Source organism: Nymphalis io, chromosome 14 (assembly GCF_905147045.1).
Source record: "Nymphalis io chromosome 14, ilAglIoxx1.1, whole genome shotgun sequence".
Taxonomy (NCBI): Eukaryota; Metazoa; Arthropoda; class Insecta; order Lepidoptera; family Nymphalidae; genus Nymphalis; species Nymphalis io.
The window spans coordinates 9,379,657-9,391,502 of NC_065901.1; the positions used below are offsets into that span (position 1 = coordinate 9,379,657).

At 34.7% G+C, this 11,846-nt stretch overlaps 1 protein-coding gene across 1 annotated transcript; it reads right to left on the bottom strand.

Annotated features, from left to right (window-relative positions):
• Positions 1-8,323: 8,323 nt before the first annotated feature.
• On the bottom strand, positions 8,324-10,947 carry LOC126773220 (zinc finger protein basonuclin-2). Its single transcript, XM_050493970.1, has one exon. The coding sequence runs from the start codon at positions 10,856-10,858 to the stop codon at positions 8,765-8,767; it is 2,094 nt and encodes a 697-aa protein (XP_050349927.1). The 5' UTR covers positions 10,859-10,947; the 3' UTR covers positions 8,324-8,764.
• Between the last annotated feature and the right edge of the window lie 899 nt (positions 10,948-11,846).

The following is an 11,846-nucleotide window of genomic DNA, read 5'->3' on the forward strand; positions in this document are numbered from 1 at the left end:
TGTGAGATTTAATCTCGATAAAGATACTCGTTAAGATGAATTGATACAGGAACTTTAAAAGTTTTGTACAAAGTTTCCTGAAAATGATGACACTGCGAAAGTAAAAACTATGTTGCTTCTTACTTCCAAGCTATTGCTCGTAATTGCAGAGTTCCATAAAAAAACTTTCTCTTGGCCAAAGCCCATCTGCATAGGTACCACCTATTTATCAGATATTCTACCGTTAAACATCAATACTTAGTGTTGTTGTGTTCTGGTATGAAGAAGGTGAGTGAGCCAGCGTAACTAACGGCACAAGGGACTTAACATTGGTGAATCAGGTGGTCCAATTTTATAAAAAATAAAAAAAAGAATTACATATAAACTAAGAATATTTTGGATAAAGGTCCTTAAGATCCCACAATATCCTAGACATCCGGAATTCATACATTAATTGCTAAATTTTTTACGATAAAGTTTCATATAAATAAATCCAGTCGTTTTCTCCTGAAGAATTTGTGATGATATTGTAAAAGTATATCGAGTATAGTAACAATTAATTAACAATAACATAAGCTTCGTGGCTTTTACGTGACCAAAAACTTATAAGAAATATATATTAATAAATAGTTATGGTAACTGAGTCGAGATTGGCCCAGTGGTAAGAAAAAGTGGGAACAGGCCCAGACAAGACCCGCTTAATTTTCTTGTGCTTAATTTATGCTTATAATTCATCTCGTGCTTGGCGAAAAAAACACCGTTGGAAACCTGCTTGTGTCTAATTTCACCAACCTATATGGAGCAGCGTGGTATAATAAGCCACAAACCTACTCCTCAATGGGAGTGGAGGCCAAGCAGTGGTTCATTCCCAGATTGTTACTTTACATTTTACTTTAGTAATGAAAACGATTAAGGATGCATATCTAATAATGAAATTAAATGCAAATCCTCAGTTATATTTCTATTTACTTTTACCACGCTACTTCACAAGGTACTTCATATAATTAAAAAAATATATCTAATACATTACACAGATCTCCTTACGATGTGTTCCTTAATCGCCGAAATCGACATTTTTTTATAACTTAATGATATTTCCTCGTTCTTAGCACATAATCCAAAGACATCCCTTAACAGGATATTTCGACTCATTATATACAAACGAGATATTGAGATAATAACACGAAGTTTACAAATTGTCTCCTGATATAATGTCTACAGTAAGGAATACGCCCGCAGCGTGTCTTTGAAAATGTTGTCAGCCGTAATTAACAGCTCTTTGTTGCCAACATCTTGTAATTGCTGTTTAATTTAATTATATACTCAAGATTGAACACCGGGGGTATATCATTTATTTAAATATTCCTAGTAATAAGTTAAATAGTAGCAATAAAAAAGTGCGTGCATTTTATACTTTTATTTAATTTCATAAATATTGCAATATGAACATCACTATTAGTTTTTATATTAATTATAAATATAAAGTTATATTTAAATTTTAATTTGTTTTGTATGGAAAAAGGTATACTAAATTAAAATAAAGAGAAAAACGTTTATAAATCTTTAGGAATTTGAAATCTGTGGTCCGCACACATCGATCTTAATATGAAGATAGCTATAATTATAGCAATAAAATAAAATATTACAAACAGCAACATTTAATCGAGAAAATGAAGGCGTGAACCAGATTTACTAACAAAACATACTAATAGTAATAGTAAGTAACAGCCTGTTAATGTCCCACTGCTGGGCTAAGGCCTCGTCTCCCTTTTGAGGAGAAGCTTATTCCACCACGCTGCTCCAATGCGGGTTGGTAGAATACACATGTGGCAGAATTTCAATGAAATTAGACACATGCAGATAAACCCTCATAAATTAATTACACAATCGTTTATAGTTTTAAAATTAATTATTGTAGTATTTCATTATTGTAATAATAAATAAATAATTCATAAATATTTGAATTCCAAAATTTCATTTTTCAATCACTCACGACTCACTAACGCCATCTAGTTGCTCCAACTGCAAACATGAGACTATAAAAAATATCAAACAAACAACATTATTATCAAATATGTATTTTATAAAGCTTAATAACATCTGTTATCATATTAATATCAACCCTAGTTACATCTTCAAATCAACAAACAAGGGATGAAAGGGATATGCCGTATAGTTTGTCAACCCTTAATTAATAAAGCTGAGCTGAGTTCGAACGCCCTCGGGTAATGTCTATCTGAAGTCTAACTTATACACCCAGTTTTGCTTCAAATATTAACGAACAAAAAACTATTGATTACACTATTTTATAAGATGAATTGGTGGAACTAAATATTGATTTAAAAGTCTCATTTACAAACATTACTAATCTTTATTGACATTAGTACATAATATTCCCTAAGTTATAGTAATATAACAGTATGTTATATTATAATAGTATAACAATATATTAATAATAATATAATATAACATATATAGTAATAATATATATATATATATAGTAATAATATAACATACTGTTATATTATTATAAAATAAAACTGTATATTTTTAATTGCAATGCGAATAAATCCTCGTGTCAGCAACTCTGTAAAGTAAAATGGGAAGCCATTTTTTTATTAATTTCTTTAGGGAAATATACAATTACGCTTATAATATATAATAATAGATAGATCAACTAAGTTTCCACTAATAATAATTACAGAATCACTAAAAGACAAAATATACAAGAGTGAGATCAATAAAGGTAAGATAATAAAATCGAATGTAAAGCAATCAATTTAGATAATATTATTATCATATACCTACAACATGACTTTAAGGGAACGCTTAATTTTATATTAATTTTGATTCTCTAAAGACAAACGGCCTCGCATATAAACATTGTATAGCGGGAAATTCTTAGTACCAGCGCTGAGTTAGGAATTTGCTTAAACTTTTGTGTCGCGAAGAGCAAGTTGTCTGTTCTGACATGTCGAATTGCCTATAGGTTATACTCAGACGTTCATATGCTATAATATTCCTTGAATAGTTGGCCATTCCTTAAATCGGCTGTAATAACCGAACATAGGCAGTATTATAGTAGAGAATAATGAAGAAATTCGCCTACATGTGACATTATAACAGAGTATGCTGAAATAATTGGACATATTGTTTTTTCCACGGTGAATAAATACACTTAAAGATATATTTATTTCCAGTCAAAGTTTGATCGGAATAGAATCGCAGAAAAAGGTCGTGAAATGTCAAAAAGTGATAACATGTCAAGAATACACACATCAAAATATGAAGTGAGTTTTTACAGAATAGCACTGCAGGCTTCGAGTCTTTGACATCTAAAGCAGCGATGCCTGCAAACCTCAGTCCATTCTTCAACATATATTTGCTTATAAATTTCATATCCAAGGTCCACAATTCTAAATTTAAACTATTAATGAACACACATAACACCACCAATATTGTATTAAGTAATTATAAACATAGATACGTTATTGGATATACAAACTCGTTTTTAAGCGCAAGGTTATTTTAAACAAATGATCAATTATGATTGAACAAAAACAGCAACCATTGAGAACAAAACGACTCCTTAAATCCTTAAAGCGTTTTGTCAATCCCACAGCGTGTTATTACGCTTAAAAATGGCATCATGCGTCAGGTGAACCTTGATGTTTCCTAATAATGGTCAATTAGGGTTCCCTAAGGCAGATATGAAAATTTTACGGTATATTCAATGGATTTTATTCATTTTGGACAGTTGTTTTTAACTTTTTATTTGAGTCTTAGTTGGTATGTTTTAGAGCTATGTATACTTATCGATTTTATGATGAAAAAAAATTTAAAAGTTTATTTAAAATATTTGTGTACTCTACTCGGTAATATAGTTTTGTGTAAGCCCTCTAAGTAGGTACCAGCCATTCATCAGAAATTCTACCGCCGACTGCAATGCTTAGTACTATTGAGTTTGAAGGTTTAATCGGTTAGTGTATAACAGGCACAAAAGACATGTTAGGTCCCAAGGTTGCTAGCGTATAGGCGATACATACGCCAGTTCTATTGGCGCTGGTGCTCATTTACTAATAGATGTCCCATTTGCCCGTCCAACTACACCTAATTTATATATGAAAAAAATATATTTGTAAAAATACATACCACCAATTATTGCATATTGTATTAATATTTCAGTTTTAAACCTAAGCTTGTACAAAAACAATATTTTTTAATGAAAACTTAATTCATCAACGAACGTATCAATTGCTTGAAATTGAAAATAAACGAGGTAATACTAGTATTATAAGAAAATATTAACTTTAAATAAAAGCAACCGAAAATACCATATATTCAATATTCCTACTCAATGTGCATAGATCGCATAAAAAACATAATACCTACATAGATGAAAGCGCTTTATAATATGTCTTTTACAGATAACGCAAATAAAGAAGCTATAACTTTTAAATTGTTACACAGTATTATGTGAAAACAAAAATTGAAATAGATACTCCCATATGGAACAGTACTTTAAGGGATATTACGAAACATTGAATAAATACATGAGAAAATATGGACACACAGATAGATCACTTACATCGATAATAGTCGTGTTATCGTAAACATTTGGTTATATATCATTGTTTAATAAATATGAAATTGAATTTGAGAGGTAAAATAATTTTTTTTTTATAGAGTAGGAAGGCGGGCAAACATATGGGCCACCTGATGGCAAGTGGTTATCAACGCCCATAGACATTGGCATTGTAAGAAATGTTAACCATCGCTTACATCACCAATGCACCACCAACCCTGGGAACTAAGACGGTCTCTTGTGGCTGTGATTACACTGGCTCAATCACCCTTCAAACCGGAACACAACAATACCAAGCTAAAGCTAACAATAAATGAAGCTAAAATAATTAATATTAAATACGGAACCAGTTGTATCATAATAAAGCATTAACATCATTAATAGTCCATCTAGATTTAAAGTTGGATTTAGAATAACGAATTAAGGCGTCCTATAATTATGTACAGTAAAGCTATATTCCGTTTGTGCAGTTTTTTCTCACGGCACTGTCATTGTGGACGTGGACTTACATTCTTATTGAATGAAATCATATATGTTATATGATGTGGATATTTTGTTAGACATTTTTAGACAATAAAATATTTTAAGAATTTTCATTTAGACAAATAGATTCAATTAAGAATTGCGTTTAATTAATAGTGTGATACTGGTTGAATTTAATTTTACACGTGTATGGAAACATAATTACAAAATGATTAATTCACTATATATATAATAAGATGACCATCATAAGTGATCATTTGTAGTAATTATAAAGTATTAGTGGTCCCATAGAACGCAACTACGACATTATATAAGCCTATGATAATTATTGCTTCGAGTATTTATGTAGCTTAACTACATTTACTGCTCACTGAATTCTATATGGAATAAATTTTAATTAATTATAGTGAACATTACAATTTCCTCTAAAATAGTTCTTTTTTTATAGAATAGGAAGGCGGACGAGCATATGGACCATCTGATGGTAAGTGGTCACCGACGCTCATAGACATTGGCATTTTAAGAAATGTTAACCATCGCTTACATCACTTATGCGCCACAAACCTTGGGAACTAAGATGTTATTTCCCTTGTGCCTGTAATTACACTGGCTCACTCACCCTTCAAACCGGAACAATACCAAGTACTGCTGTTTTGCGGTAGAATATCTGACGGTCAAAAAGCTAACAATGACAGCTACACAATTAACACAATATTGATTAATAATTACCCATTTATTTAAATACTTAAATTAATTATGGATCATATGTTCACTTACGCGTTTTTACGACATAAACGATTCCAATAATACATTGAATCAATATTTTTTTTTCTTTTTATTATGAGCTTTAATATTTTAACCTAACTAGTTCCTACCTAAATAGTAGGTAGGTATATACAAAATATCAAAATTAAATAACAATTTTTTTTCATATTAATCATCGATGCACCTTTTGAACCGCATAAGCACTATTTAAAATAATGATAGTTATAAATGTATATAAATTAACGTATCTTTCTTATCCTGTATGTGCGTTGTGCGTTCATTTGACGGTCATCTGATTTAAAGGAAATTGTACACTCATTGTTGACATTTACGTGATTTGATTGACATAGCAGACCAACGTAGAATAACGTGCGCGGCGTATCATAATATGTATCTGTAGCGTTTGCTGCGCATTTATCGTATATGATATATACGTATATACTTTTAATATATACATGTAATTTATTTCAGTCTATAAGGTGTACGAATCAATGTTCTTATAAAAGTTATATTCAATTGAAAATCATGAATTAAGTCTTCAATGTTGTGATAAATATTATTTTTGCACTCACTAATTACTTAAATTTTATATGCTAAATACAATATATACCTACTTAGGTGTAAGAATGGTAATGATGCCGCGACGTCACCTCGACAGTATAGCATCTACTTCGAATTAGGAAAAAAGCATTTTAAGATAGGTTGGAACAAAAAAAAAAGAAGTGTTTTAGTTTAAACTTATTTAATAAAAAATATAAATAAATTAATATATTGCGTGCCATAAATAAGTAACAGCCAAAGAATGTCCTACTACTGGACAATAAGGGAGATAACCCTTCCCTTGAAAGACTTTAGAGTTTATACCAACACGCTCCAATGCCAATGAACATGGACATATGTGACAAATTTTCATCCGCCTCGTGCAAATTTCCTCACCATGTTTTACCTTTATCACCGATCACGAGATTAATTATAAACATCAATTAGGTACATGAACGCTCGTGGGTTTGAACCGGCAATCTTCGGTTAAGAATAACGTATTCTAGCCACTAGACCCTCTTGGCTGACTTGGTTATATGGTTATTTAATCTATCGTCCGGATGTTGCACTAGGTGTTCTGCTAATTATTATAAATATGTTTATGTAACAACGCAAATTGCTATCGCTGGAGTACGAACAAGTATATTTTTAGACTCTTGCAAACCATCTGCAGTGTGAAACTTATAATAATATTATAAGAAAATTGAAAATGCCCAATATGATAACACTATTTATTTATTTTATGATAATGATATTATTTATATTATATATTATTTAGATTTATGATAATGAAATCATCGAACTGCTACCACGATATATCTATCAGACCCATAGCTTAATGTCCTAACCCAAGCGACATAAAATCGTTGTTCCCAAGATTGGAGGCGCATTGGCGATGTAAGCGATGGTTAACATTTCTAGACATTGCCAATGTCTTTGGGCATTGGTGACAACTTACCATCAGGTGGCCAATTTGCTCGTCCTCCTTCAATAAAAAATAAATCAAATGTTGACTAGAAGGAATCGCTACTAAGCAATATTACTGTATATATTCTAGTTTTCTGTTTTGGCTTTTTACCTATGTAACGTGCTATATGATAAAACATATAAATAAAATAAATAACTTCATTGACAGACGGACTGAGACGCGTTCACGATATACGACGCATCACAATGCAAAATTGAAAATTAGGCAGGCACTTATGAAAGGGTTTGGTTTGACGATATTTTTAAATTTCAATAATCTTTAATATCCAATTGCATTTAGTAATTAATTGATTAGTTATGAAAGTCAATTAAATTGAGAATTTATATTTCAATTAGTTAGAAATATTATAAATGCGAATGTTTGTGTAATAGAATATTTATGACTCTATAACGCTAAACAAATCAATTCTACTTAAAAATAGGAACGTAATTTTATGGAATAGGATAAGGGTTTATATTTTGATTACCGAAAAAAACATTATATAAATATAATTTACGCCGAAATAAGAAGGTGGATGAAAGCTAGTTTTAATATCTTATGTAAACAAAATTAGTTTCTAATTAATCAGATTAGTTAAGATGTGTAATTAATTTTAATTATGACATATTATAATGTTCTGTCGTGAATTCGACATGACATTAACGATCATATAATTTCTATTTCAATACGGAAGCGTCTAGTTTCAATAAAATTAATAGATTTTAAAATTTAAAATGTCAATAAAGTATTAACTATTTATGGATCATTAGTTTTGAAAAATTAACATTGAATCAATAAATTTAACTGGAATCGAATCGTATATTTAATAAATATTTGCATTTATACTCAACAGCCCTCTTGGTTAATTAATAAAAAAAAGTGTTTTAAAGAAGCGTGACCGCTGAGCAAGCAACAAAAAGTGTGTAGGCAGATGGTTGTTTCCACTTGAAGTCCCCCTCGAGCGAGGCTCGTTACCGTCAACGTTGTTATTAATAAGCCGTAACCAGATTACCTCTTTGATTCGGCACACTCACCGATCGTCGTAGAAATAAAAACAATTGTACTTTTCCTCAATGAGTTTATTGCGCCAGAACAATAATTGAAGCCGATCATTATAACGCTTACTTTCAACATCGATTACGAATACTTCACACGATACCATATCGTATGCCGCCGAGTACATTAATATTTATAACATTCGAGTCTATTGCACTTCGCTTCACAAACGCCAACTTAATACCCAAGCGGTAATATCCCTATCAACTTACAGTTCGTGGGATCGATAATTACGATATATTTGTCTAAATATCACAAGAAAATACAAAACGAAATATGATAGAATTAACACAATTAAAATTATTAACAATTAAATATACAGAGTCTTTGCGCCACGGGCTTTAGAGTGTGAGGTATCACCAGGATGCGCGGGGGTTGTACGGGTTGCGTCATGACACCGGGACGTGGTGCTGGTAGAGCTGGTCCTGGCGCTCGCAGAGTGAGGTCATCTTTTTGTAGGATTCTGAGGTCTCGCGAAAAAGCAGTTTAGCGTCTTCGCGAGGGCGCGCGTGCGCAGCGTCTAGCCTTCCCGGAGATATCACTGGTGGGGATGACGCTGATAAAGGGGACAGCGACTCCCGTGCTGAATGAGCTCCCGCTGGAGCGCCATATAGACCTCCAGGCTGTGGGGTTCCATTGCCCATTAGAAACGGGCTCGGAAAAAATCCTCGATTGCCTAGCTGCGGAAAAAATCCGGCTTGCAATGCAGTTAAATTTCTACTGTAAAACTTCATTGTTTCAGTTACGTAAGTCGGAAGTTGGGAAGACTCCTCGCCACCATATCTTAAACTTTCAAGCGTTGATGCGAGACCTTTAATATCAGCATATAATTTATTAAGTAGTTCTGCATTCACTTCAAACGCTGGCTTCTGTTCTTGAGTGGCAGGTGAACCCGTTGACAGCAAACGTCGATGTAGATCTACATTTGAACTATGTCTATCTCGACTCCTCCGTGAAGGAAACGCAGCGTCACAACCGTTTACGTCACATGGATGAAGCAATTTCAAATGATCATTTCTGTAGTGCATACGCAAAGTGAAGTGGTTCTGAAATATTTTCCCGCAAGCAGTGCATCGATCGGGATTTTCATCATCGATAGGAATTTCGAGATCATTAATATCCGGTCGTTCATCTGTCCTGTCGCTGCTCGCAGAAGGTGAACGTGCTCGAGCCAATCGTTCTTCAATTGTGTGTAAGTCGCTTCCGCTATCACTCGGAGTGTAAAGATCGGACCGCAATCTTAATCCTTCACGAACAACACTGGGCGCACTCGATTCGTCATCAGACTCGCTTTCAGGCTTTACCCTTGTTACTGATTCCGAGTCCACAGTCGGTTCATCACTGTTCTGAAATGGCTCCCATTTTTCTGGTTTTTGTTTTTTAAGAGATAATGGCTCCTCGTCTGCTCGACTAGAACTGGGGGTCGAAAGATTTCTAAAAATATCACTATTGTACTCTTCATCGGATATACTGTATTCATTGCTTTGTGAACACCTCGTAGGATTGCCACTTTTTCTTTTACGTTTATTAGGAACCAAGGACGATTTTTCATCAGCTACGGTGGGATCTGCTCGAGTACCAGAATCAGGTTGTATAGGCAAGGGCTTTTCATCATCCTTCTTTTTATTTACACTTAAATCCTCCGGTTCATCGGTGTAATTCAACCTTTCTTCTGCATTAGTTTCGATCTGAATTTTAGATTTCTCTTTGTCTTCATCATCAGAAATTTCTTCATTATTTTCACTGAAGCTGATCGATTCCTCATCGTGGATATTAGGCTTAACAAGATCTAGAGCACGTCGAGGTTCGTCGGGACTTGGAATTTTTCTATACATTTTTTCAATTTCACTGAAGTTACGGAGATCATCGAGAGGAACTCGAGGAGGTAGATGAGTAGGTCCAGGTGCTGCAAGCGGAGGCGGAAGACGACTAGCGAACTCAGGCGGAAGAAGAGCAGGTGGTGGTAATGGCAAACGAGCTAATGCCGGTAGTAGCGGGAACGGCTGTGCAGACCTGCCATCGTGTGCAGAAATCTTGCGCCTTACATGAGGGGAATGCAACTTAGGATTCGGATTAGCGCTATGTCGATTCCGAGAGCGCCGCGAACTAAACATCATAGTGCACCCCTCCACTGTACACTTATGCATCTCTCTCAAGTGCACCGCCGAAAAATGTATTTTTAGCGCGCCTTTATCGCAAAAAGTTTTTAAGCAAACATTGCACTGCACTCTTTTCTTTCCCGTAGCGGGGTTGACGAACTGTACACCCAGGCCGAGAGGCCAAGGCGCAGGTGGTGGATCACGACGCTCCGGCGGATACTCGGGAGACCGTCGCTCTTCACATTTATCTTCATCCCGTCCGCTGAAACTCGCGCCTAATTTTCTAAAGTCAAATTGAGGCGCGGGTTGGCTGACGCGTGGCATCATAAAATAGTCCAAACCGGCGGGCAAGCCGGGTACCGCACCGAACTCTTTGCCCTCCATCACGTCACTGTCATAATATAACGCGTAATACGAAGCGGGTGGCGCGCGACGCGGCCGCTTTGCGACTGAGGACGTGCGACACAGGTGACCGCGCGGGCGGCGCGCGACAAAGGCCGGCCGGGCGGGGAGACGTTGCGGGGTCGGTGTGTGGGGGTGTAAGGGGGACAGGTGGGAGGAGCGAGCGCTGGGCGGAGCGGATCGATGCGCAGTGGGGACAAGCGACACTCGCTCTCGGAGCGACCACTGTAAACACGAGAGAAGTAAAGCATCACATGTCGTTACGTAACTACATACCGCACTCGGGTAAGTGCATACGGCTGCGTGTCTCGCGTGCATCGCGCAATACACCTCGTTATACACAGATATGCTTTGAACAAATCGAGCCGATCCATGGAATTAAGTGGTTAGTTCTGCCTCAATATACAGAGGTTTACATAAAGCTCGTTATTCTAATAAATTGTATATACCGACGGTTTCAACGAAATCGAGTACAATGACACATTTACGAGATGCTCCGCAGATATCAAGTCCACATTTATATAGACATGAATATAAATATTTAAATGTAATAATTTAAACAAACTTACTTTGAAAACGATACCATTTTAGTAAGTTAAGGTCAATGGCTGTAAATAATGATAATGTGTATGTTTGACGCAACGATTGATTCACTATTTTTTTATGTTCATAAATCTGAAAATCTATAATTTCAAGCTAACACTCTAAACATCTCTACCCTTAATAAAGATATTCCCGATAAAACACGACTGATTATTAAATGCACTTTAAAACGCTAAGTAACTTTCGATTTACATATAAATATTACAGAAATAAAATCTAGTAACTAAAATATTAGAAATAACATTTATATTACTTAAACGATTAAAAAGTAAACCTGGGCTATGGGCTTCATGCCTTCGCCGTTATTCACCACGGAAATATTGTTAGTTATTTTTATATATTACAAATGATGGCTTCCTGTCCCCAA

Coding starts and splice junctions, on each gene's coding strand:
- LOC126773220 (XM_050493970.1), bottom strand. CDS start 10,858: ATGGAGGGCAAAGAGTTCGGTGCGGTACCCGGCTTGCCCGCCGGTTTG.